At 41.1% G+C, this 20,803-nt stretch overlaps 1 protein-coding gene across 4 annotated transcripts in view; it reads right to left on the bottom strand.

Moving 5' to 3' along the window:
* The window catches only part of LOC100566860 (organic cation/carnitine transporter 2), a 40,038-nt gene extending 33,156 nt beyond the window's left edge, over positions 1-6,882 (bottom strand). For 2 of the 4 annotated variants that reach the window (XR_010003852.1, XM_062973889.1), the window contains exon 1: positions 6,148-6,882. Coding sequence is in view for 2 of the 4 variants with exons in the window: in XM_062973889.1 (XP_062829959.1) it covers positions 6,148-6,678 (531 nt within the window). In the remaining 2 variants the exon portion in view is untranslated. The remainder of the gene's footprint in view (positions 1-6,147) is intronic. The other 2 variants (XR_010003851.1, XM_008104731.3) reach the window with 2 other exon arrangements.
* Positions 6,883-20,803: the final 13,921 nt, after the last annotated feature.

Here is a 20,803-nt window from a genome sequence, read left to right as displayed (position 1 = left end):
AAACCGGAGGAGCAGGGGGATAGCAAGGTTCAGGGTTTTGACTATGTTGTTTATTTTTTTAAAAAACTTGCACACAATTCATAGATCACAGGCAGCAAAATAGGCTCCAAGAACCCTCAAGATTGTGAAGGCATCTCCACGGGACAGATGCACAGCAACATATCTTCCCCAAGAAATCAAACTTTTGGAATCTGAATTAATGCTGTTAATAAACAATAAACAGGTGGAAGTGGGAATAAAGAGATGAAAGAATCATGAATGGCAGGAAGTAGATTTTAAAGTGAAAACAGGATATGAAAAATGTCCAGCATAGGCCTCAACAATAAAAAAAAGTTCAAAGGAGTTTTTAGAGTAGGATATTGCATTTTAAGGAAAAGAAGGCTTCAAAAGGCAAAGCAGACTTCTTAAACAGATGAGTTTTAAATTATATTTGGGGGATTCTGGTTATCTTCTCGAAGGCCAATTTAGCAGGTTATGAAACTGATAAATGATAGTGTACTGTATTCCCAATGTTCCAGCAAATCTACATTAGTATGCTCAGGTTCATATACTCTTTTCTTGGCCTTTTGAAACACAATAATTATATATACAGTACCTATAGCCAGTCTATAACATGTAGCCTCAGTGTTCCTGCCAGCACTATATTCAAATCTCATTGTCCTTCCTCTCTTTATTATTACACATTTATTTATCCTATCATATGAAAAAATGATATACCTTCATGACGGGCTTTAACTCTCATTTGAATATTGTCCTGATTTGAATCTTCTCATTACTGTTCCCCATTCCCAACACTCACTTCAAGTAGCCCAGCAGTTACAAGGCTACTATGACCAAGTATCTGCCAAACAGAAAACGACTAATTATTTAAAACAGGGGTCCCCAAACTAAGGCCCGGGTGCCAGATGCGGCCCTCCAAGGCCATTTACCTGGCCCCCGCCCTCAGTTTTAGACTTAGGCTCGCTCAAAGTCTGAAATGACTTGAAGGCACACAATAACAACAATCCTACTTGATTATCTCAATGGCCAGAAGCAGGCCCACACTTCCCACTGAAATCTTGATAAGTTTACAATATGTTGGTTAAAATTATTTTTATTTTAAAATATTGTATCGTTCTTTCATTTACCAATATTGTAAATGAAATATTGTAAATGAATTATATGGTAATAATATAATATATTGTGTATACATATAATATTGATAATATTTTAATGTAATACAATATAATATTTATTTATTTATTTATTTGTTACAGCATTTCTACCCCGCCCTTCTCACCCAATACAGGACACAGGGCGTCTAATAATAATAATAATAATAATAATAATAATAATAATAATAACAACAACAACAACAACAATAATACAATATAATAATATTGTATAATATAATAATATTAATTATATATTAAATGTAATATTACTAATAATACAGTATAATGGTATAGTACAATATAGTAATATATAGTGCTAATATTGTGCTATGCTAATAATATAATATATTGTATACTAGCTGTGCCCGGCCACGCGTTGCTGTGACGAAGTATGGGCTTATGGGAAATAAAGTATTGAGGAATTGGTGGTAGTTAAGGTAAAGGGTAAAGGTTTTCCCCTGACATTAAGTCCAGTCGTGTCCGACTCTGGGGGTTGGTGCTCATCTCCATTTCTAAGACGAAGAGCCGGCGTTGTCCGTAGACTCCTCCAAGGTCATGTGGAATGACTGCATGGAGCGGTGTTACCTTCCTGCCGGAGCAGTACCTATTGATGCACTCACATTTGTATGTTTTCGAACTTCTGGGTTGGCAGAAGCTGGGGCTAACAGTGGGGGCTCTCTCCGCTCCCCCAATTCAAACTTGCGGCCTTTCGGTTCAGAAGTTCAGTAGCTCAGCGCTTTAACATGCTGCGCCATCAGGGGATATTATTTCCTAAAGGTTGTGAATATACAATATTTCTGATTGGTTTTTTTTTGTCTGTTGGAGGCAAGTATGAATGCTGCAATTAGGAAAAATGATTAGGATGTAATGGCCTTGCAGCTTTAAAGCCTGGCTGTTTCCTCCCCGAGTAAATTTTTTGTTGGGAGGTGTTAGCTGGCCCTGATTGTTTCCTGTCTGGAATAACCTTGTTTTCAGAGTGGTGTTCTTTGCGATATTTTTTGTGCTTCTACTGTCTGTGGCCCTGAGGAAACAGAGGATTTGCCAGACTTTGATGATGGGAATATTTTGTTGGGAGGTGTTAGCTGGCCCTGATTGTTTCCTGTCTGGAATTCCCCTGTTTTCAGAGTGTTGTTCTTTATTTAGTGTTCTGATTTTAGAGATTGTATTGTTCTGTTTTATTATACCACATTAATTTTTATATATTCTGATTTTAGTGTTATTGAATACTTGGAACCAGATTGTATTCATTTTCATGGTTGACTGCAACACAATAATAATAATAATAATAATAATAATAATAATAATAATAATAATGACTTTGGTAATACTCAGTGCTTCACTCCCTTCTCAGCTTCCTTTCTGGAAGAATCCTTTCTTGGGAGGTGTTAGCTGGCCCTGATTGTTTCCTTTGTGGAATTTCCAATTTTCCTGCTTTCAGACTGTTGGTCTTTGTTTACTGTCCTGGTTTTAGAGATTATATTGTTCTCCATTATTCTATCCCAGTAATTATTTTATATTAAAGTAGAATCTCACTTATCCAACATTCGCTTATACAATGTTCTGGATTATCCAACGCAGTCTGCCTTTTCATAATCAATGTTTTTGTAGTCAGTGTTTTAAATTCATTGTGATATTTTAGTGGTAAATTTGTAAATACGGTACAGTAGAGTCTCACTTATCCAACATAAATGGGCCGGCAGAATGTTGGATAAGCGAATATGTTGGATAATAAGGAGGCATTAAGGAAAAGCCTATTAAACATCAAATTAGGTTATGATTTTACAAATGAAGCACCAAAACATCATGTTAGACAACACATTTGGCAGAAAAAGTAGTTCAATACGCAGTAATGCTATGTAGTAATTACTGTATTTATGAATTTAGCACCAAAATATCACGATATATTGAAAACATTGACTACAAAAATGCGTTGGATAATCCAGAACATTGGATAAGCGAGTGTTGGATAAGTGAGACTCTACTGTAATTCCAACATAGCATTACTGCGCTTGGAACTACTTTTTCTGTCAAATTTGTTGTATAATATGATGTTTTGGTGCTTAATTTGTATAATCATTACCTAATTTTATGTTTAATCGGCTTTTCCTGAATCCCTTCTTATTATCCAACATATTCACTTATCCTGCCGGCCTGTTTATGTTGGATAAGTGAGACTCTACTGCATATTGATAATCTTATATTATCTGCTTAGAACTGGATTATATAAGGCCCCTTCTTCACAGCTGTATAAAATGCACACTGAAGTGGATTATATAGCAGTGTGGAGTTAAGATAATCCAGTGCAAAGCAGATAATATATAAATGGGTTATATAGCTGTGTGGAAGGGCCTTGAGTCTACACTGCCATATAATCCAGTGCAAATTAGATAATCTGTGGAAGAAGCGTAAGTGAGGCCTAAGTCTGCCTGTCCCCTAACTGAACCCTGACTGTCCCTTGGCTGAATTGGTTGCTAGGAGACGAAGTGGGCAGAGATTAGCCCTCTAAACTGGCAGTAATTATTGCTCTCCCTCTAATTAGGACTTTATTTTTCTTTTCTTTTTGTTGTATCTTACTGGAGCCGTGGATGATGGGTTGTGTTGTCAAATTTCGAGGTTGGGCGGCCTGTAGTTTTGTTGTTTTGTGGGTTGCCCTGATGCCATCACTCTTTTATATACATAGATACATACAACTTGAGTCCCCTTCGGGGTGAGAGAGGGTGGGGTATAAATGTAGCAAATAAATAAATAAATAATTGTTGTTGTTTTTTGGGGGGGTGCATTATAAATAAGACATGTGCAGTGTGCATAGGAATTTGTTTTTTCTTTTTTTTTCTTTTTCCAAATGATAATTCAGCCCCTCAACAATCTGAGGGACCATGAACCACTTAAAAAGTTTGAGGCCCCCTGATTTAAAACATGAATTAAGTTCAATTATGCCGTTCTTCATTAATGAAACTCAGGAGCACTTAGGAAACAGAGAATTAGGAGTAACATCACTAGGAGAGTCATATGTAAATCAAGAAGCAATTGTTAAGTGTATAAGTAATTACAATTTTGACAATTACTTGCTAATTTAGACATGCCAAACATGCAAACTCAATTACAAAGCTATAGACTCTAAAAACTTAGTAAAGTTCTGGATTATTTGGGCTTCTTGAAAATTGATTGGATAGGCTGTTCCAGGAGGGCTTTTCTCATATGAAATGTCCCATGTCTCTTTGCCAGACATAAAGAAATGTAAAGCATTATATGTAAAAATTTCACAGTCTAAATTGCAATATATGTAATTTTAAATAAGACAGTAATCTACGGACGCTGTCACATAGAGATATAATGTGGCCAAACTATCTACTATGATGCTTATTTTCCTTTCTTTCTGAAATCCCCCAAATCCATCCAATAATACCCTTGTCTCCCAGGACTGAGAAGGTTAAAGGAAAGAAAGTAAGTGCCTAAGGAATGTCACCTTAAAACAGGGCTGAACTCTAAGACTTTTTCAGTCTGCCCCCTGTAAGGTTCCTTAACTTTTGCTTCCTTGTTACTGAATGCACAAAGTACTATAGAACAAGAGTTCTCCCCATAAAGTGTTCCCTCACTACTTTGCAGTTCACTTTTTGCGGATTTGCTGTTTCGCGGTTTTTCAATAAACTCTAAAAGACTATTATAAATCATTAAAAAATTACAATTTACAGCCTGAGGAAGGAGAAGCCAAAGGGAGAGAAAAGGAGCCCAAGCAACAACGGGAGAAGGAGGCAATTTATCAATACACGATTGGTTGATAAAGACTTAAAATAGTGTATAACTACTAAAACAATGTATAAATATTAAAATAAATATAGCGCCCCTACTTCACTGATTTTCACTTATTGCGGGTGGTCCTGGAACCTAACCCCTGCGATAAGTGAGGGAACACTGTACACAGTTACCCATATTTCGCATCATGGGAATGGATATTGAGGCTGCACTAGTTTGCCTCGTAGAAGCACTAGGGAAAGTGCTGAAGAGGAAGTCTGGAGATGGGTTGGGAGTTCTGTGAATGATGATGGAGGGGGAATATCTCATGAACTATCACGTTCTCTGAAAAATGAGGTGGTGTTGGGGACAGCTCAACCTAGAAGGAAAAATGGCAGGAAATGCACCAAACACAGTTAGAGCTGTAGTTGACAGTGGAGCAGAGCAGGGGGAAGTGTTTCTTACAGTGTGCAGACACTCCTCTGGCAAGCTCTGTCTGTGGTCTGGATTCAGTGGGTGTCACTGGGCCTGGTGCCCCCCAGGCTAGCAAGGTATGATGCCACTTCCCCCAATAACAACCCACACAGAATCCTTAATAGTGTTTTTTTGTACTAACTTGTAAATCATTATAGTCTCTGTATATCACTGAATGTAATAACAAAACCATGTATGTTATCATGACAGCACAGAAAACAAGAGTGTGTGCTTGTAGACCAAACCATGTGCTTTGAAGTGGCATAGTAGTTGGTTAATAATGACAGCTCTGTCGAAGGCTTTCATGGCTGAAATCACTGGGTTGCTGTGAGTTTTCCAGGCTGTATGGCCATGTTCCAGAGGCATTCTCTCCTGACGTTTCGCCTGCACCTATGGCAGGCATCCTCAGTTTGTGAGGTCTCTGAAGATGCCTGCCATAGGTTCAGACAAAACATCAGGAGAGAATGCTTCTCGAACAATGGCCACAAAGTCCAGAAAACTCACAGCAACCCAATGACAGCTCTGACTGGAACGCTTTGAGATCCTGAAAGGAAACCAGTCTAAAGCAGGCATGGGCAAACTTCGGCCCTCCAGGTGTTTTGGATTTCAACTCCCACAATTACTAACAGCTGTTAAAGCTGGAGTCCAAAACACCTGGAGAGAGGGTTGAAATGTGCCCATGCCCGCTTGAGAACCTACCGGCTGTTAGGAATTGTGGGAGTTGAAGTCCAAAACCCACCCACCTTCCTCCCTCCCTCCCTCCCTTCGAGGAAGGGATCCCGCTCACCTGGCTGACGATGGTGGAAAGGTAGGGCTCGGTGCTGTAGTCCCAGCCGTCGAGGCAGGGCTCCTGCTCGAGGGCGGCCAGGTCCACGTCTCCCGGGAGCAGCCCCTGGGCGGAGAGGTTGCTGAGGGCGCGGAGGCTGTAGCGCCGGCACCGCTGGGCCACCACCTTCCCGCCACGCTCCTCCAGCGGGACGCTCGCGTTGAGCCACGCCGCGCTCAGGTTGGCCCCCGCCGGGATGTGGCAGCGGTGCTCGGGGATGCCGGCCAGGAAGACGGCGGAGAGGCCGTTGAAGCCGTTGGGGATGATGCTGGCGCTGAGCAGGAAGAAGACCAGCCGCTGGAAGGGGCCCCACTCGCCCAGGAAGGCCACCATGTCGTCGTAGTCCCGCATGGCGAGCGCGGCCGAGGGGCCCAGCGGCACGAAACACCGTTGGCGGAGGCGCAGGGAGCACACTCCCGCCGCCGAGCGCGCCTGGAAGAGCCACAGCGGCCACCGACTCCCCGCCCCTGTGCTGCCGCAGGGCTCGGCCATGCCTCCGAGGCGGGCCTCCTGGGCCAAGCGCCGCCTTCGCCGCGCACGCCTCGGAGGGAGGAGGGGAAGGGAGGCGGGGCCGGCCTCTAGGGGGCGCTAAGGACCGGCCCCGGCGAGCGAGTGGGTGAGCCAGGAAGGAAGGAAGGCCTCCCTCTGGGCTGAAGCCCTCTCCAATTCAAGCCAGCCTGCCTCTGTCAGGAAACACTCAGAGATACCGGAAGCCCCACGAGCCACAGCTACTAGGCCTCAGAGACACCGGAAGTACCACGAGCCACAACAGTTGGGCCTAGCTGCGCTCGCCACTCAGGTCGCAGTTGGCGGAGATCTCTGAGGTTCTCGGGGAATACTAAGTTCTCAGGCCGAGAGGAGACATGATAGCCAAGTATGAATATTAGGAGGGTGACTAAAATGAGGAGGGGCTTAAAGAGCTGGACATGTTGAGCTTGCAGAAGAGAAGGCTGAGAGGAGACATGATAGCCATGTATAAATATGTGAGGGGAAGTCATAGGGAGGAGGGAGCAAGCTTGTTTTCTGCTGTCCTGGAGACTAGGATGCGGAACAAGGCTTCAAACTACAGGAAAGGAGATCCCACCTGAACATCAGGAAGAACTTCCTCACTGTGAGAGCTGTTCGGCACAGGAACTCTCTGCCCCGGACTGTGGTGGAGGCTACTTCTTGGAGGATTTTAAGCAAAGGCTTGATGGCCATCTGTCGGGGGTGATTTGAATGTGTTTTTCCTGTTTCTTAGCAGGGAGTTGTACTGGATGGCCCACGAGGTTTCTTCCAACTAATATGATTTTATGATTCCAAGAAATACTGTCACAGGTTGGATTCTCCGCCTGCCCCTCAGACTGGATCTACAATCCAGTTTCCGATCCCAGATTATCTGCTTTGAGCTAGTCTACACTGCCATAATGAGGGGCAGTTCTTTTAATCGTATGTCTAAATGCTTGGGTACCTATTGAAACTGCATCCCAGATGTTATAAACCTGGACACAGCATATTATTTGAGAACACAGAAATGCTGGACCACGCTAACAGCCACAATGTCAGACTACACAGAGAAGCCGTGGACAACTTCAGCAGAAAGGAGGAAACAATGAAAATGAACAAAATCTGACTACCAGTATTTTAAAACTCTAAAATCAGGACAGTAAATAAAGAACAACACTCTGAAAACAGGGGAATTCCAGACAGGAAACAATCAGGGCCAGCTAACACCTCCCAACAAAGGATTCCCCCTGGCAGGAATCAGCCAGGCCTGGAAGCTGCAAAGCTTTTCAATGCTAAGGTGATTAATTGCAACATTCACACCTGCCTCCAACAGAGAAGAGTTCTTTCTCCCACCCTGGACCATCCACAGATATATAAATCTCCCTTGCCTAGTTTCCAATATACTTCGCAACTTCTGAAGATGTCTGCCATAGATGTGGGCGAAACATCAAGAGAGAATGCTTCTGGAACATGGCCATACAGGCCAGAAAACTCACAGCAACCCTGTTATAAACTCTTTTTAAAATAAAAATTAACATGGGATGTCTATGAACTGGAGCTGCAGTTTCATACAGTATTTAGCCTTCCTTATCATGGGGAAAGTTTATTTAAAAAGACAGGAAAAGGTTTTGTTTTTCAATCTGGAGTCATATACTTTAAAAACAATATTTAAAGTTTCAACATTTATCCCTGTAATGTATACATGTTTACATTTTTAACTGAATTTTTAAAATATCAATGATATTTAATTCTGTTTTAATGTTTCTATATTTGTAGATTTTAAATTGTACTGAAATGCAAAGATCAAGTGGGCTCCTACATATACATGTGGTGGAGCTGTAAAAAAATTGAAAAGTTTTGGAAAATAGTACATCTAGAATGTAACAAGATTCTTAAATTAAACATGATTTTTAAACCAGAACTTCTATTGTTAGGGTTGTACGATCCTGTAATTAAAATGGAGACAAATAAAGACAAACTTTTTACTTATTTTATAATGGCAGCGAGGATAACTTTGGCGAAAAATTGGAAATCAGAAGAACCCCCCACTAAAGACCAATGGTTAAATAAAATTATACAAATAAGAGATATGGACAACTTAACTTTTTGGATGAAGAGTAATTCTGGCAAAGCCATGAAAAAAACAAACTGGGCAGATTTTGATGAGTACCTTAAAAAAGAACATGAATGAAGAGAGAAGAAACCATATTGGAAGAGAAGAACGGAAGTCAACCAACCGACCCCCATACTTTAGGCAACATTCTTTCCTTGGCCTTCCCACCCTTCCCTTTCCAATCTATCCCTACCCTTTTTCCCTTACCCCCCTTATTTGCTCCCCACATACCTTCCCACCCCCCCCCCCTCCCTTAACCTAACCCCACGATTTTTCCCTTTCCCTTTAGTCTCCCTCCCCTGGATCACTGTTATGTACAAGTAAAATTTCAATAAAATTATTTTTAAAAAAATTGTACTGAAATGCTTTTACTGTAAGCCGCTTTGAGTCTTCTTGTGGAGAGAAAAAGCAGGTATAAATAAACATAACAAACATAACAACATATAACCCAGTTCAAAGTAGATAATCTTGGATCAGAAATTGGATTCTATGGCAGTGTAAATCCAGCCTGAGAGAGAAACGTGAAAAATAGTTCCTTTGGTTCTGAGGGTGTTTTGGCCAATGCTTTGCAAAATGGGTCATAAACACAATAGCAGTTCAGTATGAAAGACTGCATTTGAAAGCCATTGGGGTGCTCATGGTTTGAGTGCTGGACTAGGAAATAGAGAGACCAGACTTCAAATCCCTGCTCGGTCGTGGAAACCCAGTGGGTGACCTTGGGTGAATCACACTCTCTCGGGCTCTCTGAGCAAACCCTGCCAAGAAATCCTCATGTTGATTTGCATCAGCCCTGTGAATTTCACAGTGTTCTAAGGCAAGGAATACTCAGAGGTGTTTTTGCCATTTGCTTTGTTTGAAATGTGGCCTGCAGCACCTGGTGTTCATTGGCAGTCTCCCATCTAAGTGCTGACTGGAACTGACTCTCCTTGGCTTCCAGGATCAGGTGGGATCTGGCATCTTTAGAATATTTCTACATAAATAGGATAATTTTCCATGTACAGCAAGAATGGAGAAGTGCAGCCAAGCAGCATATCACTTCTGTGAGCCACCCAGAGGCCAAACTTTTTTTTGCAAGTTTTAACTTTATTTATTTATTTATTTATTTGCTCTAGAAAGCCAAACCCACTCTCTTTTGGCCCGCCAAGGAGACATAAGAAGCAAGCCTCTAAAAAGGGCATTGTAGGGCTTATTTATTGAAATTCCTAACAAGCTGCATTGGCCAGCTCTCTGAATATGCAAAATAGGATTAGACTCAGGCCCCGTCTACACTGCCAGATAATCTGTTTTATCAAAGCAGAAAATCCACATTATTTGATTTGAACTGGATTATCTTAGTCTACACTGCTATATAATCCAGTTCAAACCAGAAAATGTGGATTTTATACAGCTGTGTAGAAGGGGGCTCAGTGGAAAGAGATATGAAAATTGGAGATATGTAGGTGACATACTATTAGAAGAAAATAGTAAAGACGTGGAAGTCTCTCCCCAGGCTTGCAATCTAAAATGTACAACACAAAAGAAAAGAGAGGAAAGAGAAAACAAACTGGTGAACCAGTTATTCTAACAATAGATTTTTCCTAATGACTAACAAGGATAGTAACTGTTCAAAGGTCTCCCAGGGATCCACAGGAAATATTGTGTGTGTGTGTGTAGGGGGATAGTAATAGATACAATGTTAACATTCCTTCTGTATCTGAGCATGTTTGTGTTTTTGGCTTAAAATACCTTTACATAATACTAGATGCCTACACAGAGTGACAGAAACCATTTCGGATTTGAAAGCATTATGCACAGGTTTCATATAAGCATAATGAACAACAAATTCCCTAAGAATAGAGGAGGAAAGACAGAAGCAGAAACACACAACACAACAAAATGATCTTAAGAATATCACATTAGATGTGACAATGTCCTCATTGCAACATGGACAAAAATGTGTCTGAAGAGCCCAGCGCCCTACCATCTATATATATAAAAGAGTGATGGCATCACGGCAATTCACAAAACAACAAAAGTACAGGCCCCCCAACCTCAAAATTTGACAACACAACCCATCATCCACGCCTCTAGGTTGATACAACAAAAAGAAAAGAAAAATAAAGTCCTAATTAGAGGGAGAGCAATAATTTTTTTTTATCCAATTGCTGCCAGTTTAGAGGGCTAATCTCTGCCCACTTGGTTGCCTAGCAACCAAGGGACAGCCAGGGTTCAGTTAGGGGACAGGCAGATTTAGGCCTCACTTAGGCTTCTTCCACAGATTATCTAATTTGCACTGGATTATATGGCAGTGTAGACTCAAGGCCCTTCTACACAGCTATATAACCCATTTATAATCTTATATTATCTGCTTTGCACTGGATTATCTTGACTCCACACTGCCATATAATCCACTTCAGTGTGCATTTTATACAGCTGTGAAGAAGGGGCCTCATATAATCCAGTTCTAAGCAGATAATATAAGATTAGAAATATACAGTAGAGTCTCACTTATCCAACGTAAACAGGCTGGCAGGATAAGTGAATATGTTGGATAATAAGAAGGGATTCAGGAAAAGTCAATTAAACATCAAATTAGGTAATCGTTATACAAATTAAGCACCAAAACATCATATTATACAACAAATTTGACAGAAAAAGTAGTTCCATGCGCAGTAATGCTATGTAGTATTTACAGTAGAGTCTCACTTATCCAACACTCGCTTATCCAACATTCTGGATTATCCAACACATTTTTGTAGTCAATGCTTTCAATATATCGTGATATTTTGGTGCTAAATTCATAAATACAGTAATTTCTATATAGCATTACTGTGTACTGAACTACCTTTTCTGACAAATTTGTTGTCTAACATGATGTTTTGGTGCTTAATTTGTAAAATCATAACTTAATTTGATGTTTAATAGGGTTATTCTTAATTCCTCATTATCCAACATATTCGCTTATCCAACGTTCTGCCGGCCCGTTTATGTTGGATAAGTGAGACTCTACTGTACTGTATTTACAAATTTACCACTAAAATATCACAATGAATTTAAAACACTGACTACAAAAACATTGATTATGAAAAGGCAGACTGCGTTGGATAATCCAGAACATTGTATAAGCGAATGTTGGATAAGTGAGATTCTTCTTTAATATGAAATAATTACTGGGATAGAATAATGCAGAACAATATAATCTCTAAAACCAGGACAGTAAATAAACAGGGGAATTCCACACAGGAAACAATCAGGGCCAGCTAACACCTCCCAACAAAGTATTCCCATCATCAAAGTCTGGAAAATCCTCTGATTTCTCAGGGCCACAGACAGTAGAAGCACATAAAATATCGCAAACAACACCACTCTGAAAACAAGGGAATTCCAGACAAGAAACAATCAGGGCCAGCTAACACCTCCCAACAAAAAATTCACTCAGGGAGGAAACAGCCAGGCTTTAAAGCTGCAAGGCCATTACATCCTAATCATTTTTCCTAATTGCAGCATTCATACTTGCCTCCAACAAACAAAAAAAAACAATCAGAAATATTGTATATTCACAACCTTTAGGAAATAATATCCCCTGATGGCGCAGCGTGTTAAAGCGCTGAGCTGCTGAACTTCTGGACCGAAAGGCCACAGGTTTGAACCTTTACCCTTGACCTTAACTACCACCAATTCCTTAATACTTTATTTCCCATACCACCAGACTTCGCCACAGCAACACGTGGCCGGGCACAGCTAGTTCTAGTATAATTTTATTCCTCTTTGAAATTGGTGTCAAGAACTGCCATGCAGTCTGCAGGGAAATCAGAGTGGGGAGCAGTGCAATGGCCTGGCTGGATCAGGGCTTATGGTTCTGTTGGAGACTGGACAACAGCAACAGCAGTTAAGATTCATACTTTATGTTTTTGAAGTTCCCCTCAATCACAAGTTGTGTGACCTTTCTCTAAAGCCCAGCCAAGTCAGCAGGGATTGAGATTCCAGATGAGTTCTTAATCAATAGTACTCCAGATTCAAAAGCACTGTGTGTGGTTAATATAATCAAGCACTAGGAACAAACTGTGCAAGAGCATGGAGTGCAGGGGCTGCATTTTATTATTATAAGAAAAAAGGATGAGAGAATTAGTCCACAGCTCTAGACACAACTAGCGTAGCTACAAAATCAGAGAGAATTGAATTTCTGAATAGATCAGTGGTTCTCAACCTGGGGTCCCCAGATGTTTTTGGCCTTCAACTCCCAGAAATCCTAACGGCTGGTAAACGGGCTGGGATTTCTGGAAGTTGTAGACCAAAAACATCTGAGGACCCCAGGCTGAGAACCACTGGAATAGATAGTTGTGTAACATCAATTTATTTGAATTAGATCTTAAAACTTTGTAAGATCTTAAGATGTGTCAGGATTGTTACTAGCTGTGCCCGGCCACGCGTTGCTGTGGCGAAGTATGGTGGTATGGGAAATAAAGTATTGAGGAATTGGTGGTAGTTAAGGTAAAGGGTAAACGTTTTCCCCTGACTCTGGAGGTTGGTGCTCATCTCCATTTCTAAGTCGAAGAGCCGGTGTGGTCCATAGACTCCTCCAAGGTCATGTGGGATGACTGCATGGAGCGGGGTTACCTTCCCACCGGAGCAGTACCTATTGATGCACTCACATTTGTATTTTTTTGAACTTCTGGGTTGGCAGAAGCTGGGGCTAACAGTGGGGGCTCTCTCCACTCCCGAATTCAAACCTTTCAGTCCAGAAGTTCAGCAGGTCAGCGCTTTAACACGCTGTGCCATCAGGGGATATTATTTCCTAAAGGTTGTGAATATACAATATTTCTGATTGGTTTTTTTGTCTGTTGGAGGCAAGTATGAATGCTGCAATTAGGAAAAACATTAGGATGTAATGGCCTTGCAACTTTAAAGCCTGGCTGTTTCCTCCCTGAGTGAATTTTTTGTTGGGAGGTGTTAGCTGGCCCTGATTGTTTCCTTTGTGGAATTTCCAATTTCCCTGCTTTTCCCTTTTCCCTGTTGGTCTTTGTTTACTGTCCTGGTTTTGGAGATTATATTGTTCTCCATTATTCTATCCCAGTAATTATTTCATATTAAAGTAGAATCTCACTTATCCAACATTTGCTTATACAATGTTCTGGATTATCCAATGCAGTCTGTCTTTTCATAATCAATGTTTTTGTAGTCAGTGTTTTAAATTCATTGTGATATTTTAGTGGTAAATTTGTAAATACAGTACAGTAGAGTCTCACTTTTCCAACATAAACGGGTCGGCAGAATGTTGGATAAGCGAATATGTTGGATAATAAGGAGGCATTAAGGAAAAGCCTATTAAACATCAAATTAGGTTATGATTTTACAAATTAAGCACCAAAACATCATGTTAGACAACACATTTGGCAGAAAAAGTAGTTCAATACACAGTAATGCTATGTAGTAATTACTGTATTTATGAATTTAGCACCAAAATATCACAATATGTTGAAAACATTGACTACAAAAATGTGTTGGATAATCCAGAATGTTAGATAAGCGAGACTCTACTGTAATTACTGCATAGCATTACTGCGCATGGAACTACTTTTTCTGTCAAATTTGTTGTATAATATGATGTTTTGGTGCTTAATTTGTATAATCATTACCTAATTTGATGTTTAATATGCTTTTCCTGAATCCCTTCTTATTATCCAACATATTCACTTATCCTGCCGGCCTGTTTATGCTGGATAAGTGAGACTCTGCTGTATATTGATAATCTTATATTATCTGCTTAGAACTGGATTATATGTGGCCCCTTCTTTGCAGCTGTATAAAATGCACACTGAAGTGGATTATATGGTAGTGTGGAGTCAAGATAATCCAGTGCAAAGCAGATAATATAAGATTATAAATGGGTTATATAGCTGTGTGGAAGGGCCTTGAGTATACACTGCCATACAATCCAGTGCAAATTAGATAATCTGTGAAAGAGGCCTAAGTGAGGCCTAAGTCTGCCTGTCCCCTAACTGAACCCTGGCTATCCCTTGGCTGAGTTGGTTGCTAGGAGACCAAATGGGGAGAGATTAGCCCTCTAAACTGGCAGCAATTGGATAAAAACAATTATTGCCCTCCCTCTAATTAGGACTTTATTTTTCTTTTCTTTTTGTTGTATCAACTAGAGCAGTGGATGATGGGTTGTGTTGTCAAATTTCGCGGTTGGGGGGCCTGTAGTTTTGTTGTTTTGTCCGGTGCCCTGATTCCATCACTCTTTTATATATATAGATTGTATGACACACCAAACAAGATAGATATGCTGGATTTTGTATCACAAAATCACAAGTCGAACACTTCCCAAGTCTCTAGGACTGTATGATGTATTTTCGGATGTGTTCCAGAACCTTGTCAGTCTGGATTTGGAAGTCCCACAGTATCTTTGTGTGCCCATTTTCCAATACTTTTGCAAGTTTGTGATCCCACCAGTTCTTTCCTGCTGGGAGGTGGTACTTGAGGCATAAGTTCCAATGAATCATTTGGGCCACATAGTTGTGCCTCTGTTTGTAGTCTGTCTGTGCGATTTTCTTACAGCAGCTGAGGATATGATCAATGGTTTCGTCGGTTTCCTTACACAGTCTGCATTTTGGGTCATCAGCTGATTTGTCGATCTTGGCCTTAATTGCATTTGTTCTGATGGCTTGCTCCTGGGCTGCAAGGATCAGTCCTTCTGTCTCCTTCTTCAGGGTCCCATTCGTGAGCCATAGCCAGGTCTTCTCCTGAACAGCTTTTCCTTCAATTTTGTCAAGGAACTTTCCATGCAATGTTTTGTTGTGCCAGCTGTCAGCTCTAGTTTGTAGTGTGGTTTTCTTGAACTGGGTTTTTGTCTGCTGTGCTTTGAGGAGTTTCTGATTTTTGACTTCAATCAAAGCAGGTTCTTCACTTTGCTTTACATATTCTGCCAGGGCATGTCCTTCTTCTTTGACTGCTTGTTTTACTTGTAAGAGTCCTCTGCCACCGGATCTTCTAGGCAGATATAGCCAGTCAACATCACTGCGAGGGTGTAGTGAATCATGAATGGTCATGAGTTTTCTTGTTTTTCTGTCCAAATTGTCCAGTTCCATCTGTGTCCAGTTTATGATGCCAGCAGTATATCTTATGACAGGTATGGCCCAGGTGTTTATGGCTTTGATGGTGTTGCCTCCATTGAGCTTGCTTTTGAGAATTTTTCTGACTTTTTGTGTGTATTCTTTACTGACCACAGTCTTCACATGTTTATGCTTGATGTTGTCTTGCTGTAATATGCCCGGATATTTATAGGCCTCTGGCTGGTGACACTTTATCGTTTGGCCATTAGGCATATTTACGCCCTCACTTTCAGTGATTTTTCCCTTCTTCAATGCCACTGTCGAACATTTGTCCAAGCCAAACTCCATGCTGATATCAGTGCTAAAAATTCGGACAGTGTTAGTCAGAGACTGGATTTCAGTTTCCGTTTTCCCATACAGCTTCAGGTCATCCATGTACATCAGATGTGAAATTTTGTGAGATTTCTTAGATGTTTGATAGCCGAGATTCTTTTTTTGTAAGATTGTTGACAGAGGGATCATGGCAATAATGAAAAGCAGAGGGGACAATGAGTCTCCCTGGAAAATTCCTCTTCTGATGTTGACAAGTCCATAGCTTTCATTTCCAACAAACAGTTCAGTTTTCCAGTGCTCCATCATGTTTTCAATAAAGGTGCCAACGTTTTTACTAATCCCGATGGCGTCCAGGCACTTGATGATCCAGCTGTGTGGGAGTGAGTCAAAGGCCTTTTTGTAGTCAATCCACGTCATGTGAAGATTAGCTTTTCGGCTTTTACAGTTCTCCAGAATCATTTTGTCAATTAATAACTGGTCTTTTGTGCCCCTGCTTTTCCGTTTGTTGCCTTTGTGTTCATCTGGCAAGATGTTTTTTTCTTCAAGATAGTCTTGAATTCTGTCAGCTATGATGCCAGTCAGTAGTTTAAACATAGTGGGCAGACACGCTATTGGCCTGTAGTTTCCTGGTGCTGCTCCTTTTGCTGGATCCTTTTGTATCAGGTAAGTTCTTCTAGTTGTTAGCCATTCAGATACTTCCTTTCTGCAGCATCTCATTGAATTGTTGGGCCATTTTTCCATGTAAACTAATCAGATGTTTGAGCCAAAATCCATGAAGTTGATCACTACCAGGCGATGTCCCGTTCTTGACTTTTTGCACTCGTTTGCTGATCATTTCAGTTGTTATTTCCATCTGTTCCATTTTGTTCTGTGAGAATTTTCCTTCAAACTCCTTTATCCACACAATGTTTTTGTTGTAGTTCTTATTATTTTCCCAAAGCTCTTTCCAGAACTTTGTTGTTGCAGTTTTCTCTGGCTTTATGGTTACTGTGTCTGTTGTTTGGTTCAGACTCTGGTAGAACCGTCTTTGGTCTGATTGAAACAGTTGATTTTGTCTGTACTGGATGATTCTGGCTTCATATCTTTCAATTTTTCTGGCTGTTGCTGTAATTTGTTCTTTCACAATTTCCAAAGCTTCTTCAATTTTTCTGGTATTCAGCCAGTACTTTCTGATCAGGTATTGCTTGATTTTGTCATTCTTCAGTTTCTCCTCTTTTATATTTTTCAGGTTACTTGCATCTGATCTAAAGTTTGTTGATTTTCAACTCTAGCCTGACCTTCCACTTTGGTTTTCCAGTCGATTTTCTTTGGGGCTGCCTTGGTTGTAGGAGCCCAAGCTCTTCTGTTACTATCACTGCTGCACTGTATGCATACTGGTTTGTTTGTTCAATTGATGTTATTTGGACAGTGGAGAGTACTGCATTCACATCTTTCATGAGAGGCGCCAGGTGTCTCTTGGGCACTGTTTTTAGAGTTGGGAGCTGCTTTCTTATTGCATTTGCTGCAGCATGAGCCATGATCTTATCCTTGAGCTTTTGTTGTCTTGCTGTCAAGGTTCCTGGTGGTTCAACAGGTGTTTCAAGTGCTGGTTCATCAAATTCTTGCAAAAGCTCCACACTTTCTTCTGGTTCAATCTGTTCCACATTATTATTATTATTATTATTATTATTATTATTATTATTATTATTATTAGTGTTGAGAGGCTGGGTGGCCATTTGTTGGGAGTGCTTGGATTGTGTCCTGCATGGCAGAATTGGGTTATTGGGTTGGACTGGCCTTTAGGCTCCTAACTGTCTGATGCTATGATTCGATGTGTATTATTATTGTGAAGATATTGGATGGGCATCTGTCAGGAGTGGTTGGATTGTGTCGTCCTGCATGGTAGAAGGAAGTTGAATTGGATGATCCTTAGGGGTCTCTCCTAACCTTAGGATTATATGATATTCTTCTTCTTATTATTATTATTGAGAGGCTGGCTGGCCATCTGTTGGGAGTGCTTGGATTGTATTGTCCAATGGCAGAATTGGGTTGGATTGGATTACCACAGTAATTATTTAATATTAAAGTAGAATCTCACTTATCCAACATTCGGTTATCCAATGTTCTGGATTATCCAACGCAGTCTGCCTTTTAGTAGTCAATGTTTTTGTAGTCAATGTTTTAAATTCATTGTGATAGTTTGGTGGTAAATTTGTAAATACAGTAATTACTACATAGCATTACTGCGCATGAAACTACTTTTCTGTCAAATTTGTTGTATAACATGATGTTTTGGTGCTTAATTTGTATAATGATTACCTAATTTGATGTTTAATTGGCTTTTCCTGAATCCCTTCTTATTATCCAACATATTCACTTATCCAACATTCTGCCGGCCTGCTTATGTTGGATAAGTGAGACTCTACTGTATATTTATAATCTTATATTATCTGCTTAGAACTGGATTATATGAGGCCCCTTTTACACAGCTGGATAAAATGCACAGTGAAGTGGATTATATGGCAGTGTGGAGTCAAGATAATCCAGTTCAAAGCAGATAATATAAGATTATAAATAGGTTATATAGCTGTGTGGAAGGGCCTTGAGTCTACACTGCCATATAATCCAGTTCAAATCAGATAATCTGTATTTTATAGGCAGTGAGGAAAAGCCTAAGTGAGGCCTAACTCTGCCTGTCCCCTGGGCTGAGTGGGTTGCTAAGAGATCAAGTGGGCGGAGCTTAGCCTTCTAACTGGCAGCAATTGGATAAAAATAATTATTCCTCCCCCTCTAATTAGGACTTTATTTTTCTTTTCTTTTCTTTTTGTTGTATTAACCTAGAGGCTTGGATGGTATGCCGGGGAAGATGGCGCCGAGGCAGGCTGAGTCTCCGTGGGGCTCTGTGAGTTTGTTTTAAAAGCTCTTAAATCACTGCTTTTTTGTCACCCTCTCTGAACTATAAACTGGGCTTGAAAACCTCAGGGAGGCAGAGGTCACCAGAGGGGAGTCCTAAAGCTATAGAGGGTCGTAAAAGTGAGAAGCGAACAACTAAGAGTGAGAAACAAACAGGAACAAACGGAAGCCTGGTGTGGGAGAGAAGAAGTCATTATCTGCCATTAAAAACTGGCGTTTTACAATCGTTTTACAACCGTTATATCTGATTACCAGACTGCCTCTAAAGACTACACAACCTGTCCCCATTCCAACATACCTCTGGGAGATCACTCTGGGGTTAAACTTACTGTTTTATTGACTTATAATCGTGGCCTCTATCTGAGCTTGGTCAGAAGTTTCACCGCCAGCAGCCGGCTAGCTTTGATACTGCTGGGCTCGGGGCTGTTGCTCCTCCTTGTTGCCTACTATTCTGAGGAGCCTCGCTGACTGCCAGCTCACCCTGGTGTGGTTGGAGCCCGGAGTTATCGCTCCTGCTGTTGGCCATCTTAGGAGAGTCTTGCTGCCGGCTACCGGCCTGCCCCAGCATTGTGAGACCTTAGAGCCGCTGCCCCTTCTTCTCCCGTTCTTGGGGAGCCTGTCACCAGCTGCTGGCTCACCCTAGCGCCTTGGCACTTTTGGGGCTCGGAGCTACTGTCCTCCCTGCGATTGGCTCGTCTCAGGAAGTTGTGGCTACCTATTGGACCTCTCTACTAAGTCTCAACAAGGTGCTTGTGACAACTGCTACAGTGGCAACACCGTGCCTGCAGTGGCGACACTGCACCTGAGGCCAAAGTGTAAAAGAACTTTTTTAGTTGCCATCACAGGCGTGGGTACATGTTGGAGGGCCCACGCTGCTATCCTTACTGTGTCGGAGAACTTTCAAAGAGGCCGCCTTGACAGACATCACCATCTTGATTAGCACAGTAGAGGACCTGAGAAGACCTCGCTAGTCTCAAAGGCAACGGGAGAAGCATTTGGGTCCTGGTTTTGCATCTTCGCCACAACAGAAGGGAACTAAATTTCCATCGGTTGAGCCCTGATTGCCATTGTGATTATTCCTGCTTTAGTTCCTGGGAGGCTCTCCTATCTGCTGTTGCCATACCTCCTTGGATAGACTTAGCCCAAGATCAGGGATAAAAAGAGCTATTATTGTCTTCGGGGATCATATTTAATTCTTAGATTTTATTTTTTCATCTTAGTTTAATTTTGGTTTGATCTTATCGGATTTTATTTTAGTGGTTAGAGACTAGGGACTGTTCAGGCCCAGAGAATTACAGTATAGTCATCTAATACCCAGGCTTCGAGTATATTACCTTGGTTGTTTTTTGTTTGGCACAGTCTCTCTGAATGGCTCTGTTGCGTTAGAGTGCTGCGTGTGCATATCCCACGGGCCTTCCCTCGTATCGGGACCGTTGCGGGATTTTCTGTGCCTACTCCATCACCGAAGAGGCCTACGGAGTGGATTCATACTTGGATTGATGGATTACTATCCACCTCACTTGAACACTATGCTCTCAAATATGTGTGACCTATTAGGTCAATCCATGAGTCTTCTTTTCTATCATTTGAAAATATTGAATGAAAAACTAGATTATTTAGTTGAGGGTATAGCCCGAAACACAATTGTGTTATCTGATAAATTTTGCCATCAGGAGGATAGGGTGGAGGAATTTTTGGACCAGATACCCTCCTGGCATGGGGGGAGGGAAAATGAGACTTTAACTGATTTTGGAGGGAGAGC

This window comes from Anolis carolinensis, chromosome 2, assembly GCF_035594765.1.
Source record: "Anolis carolinensis isolate JA03-04 chromosome 2, rAnoCar3.1.pri, whole genome shotgun sequence".
Classification (NCBI taxonomy): Eukaryota; Metazoa; Chordata; class Lepidosauria; order Squamata; family Dactyloidae; genus Anolis; species Anolis carolinensis.
This window is presented reverse-complemented; position numbering and strand designations above follow the sequence as displayed.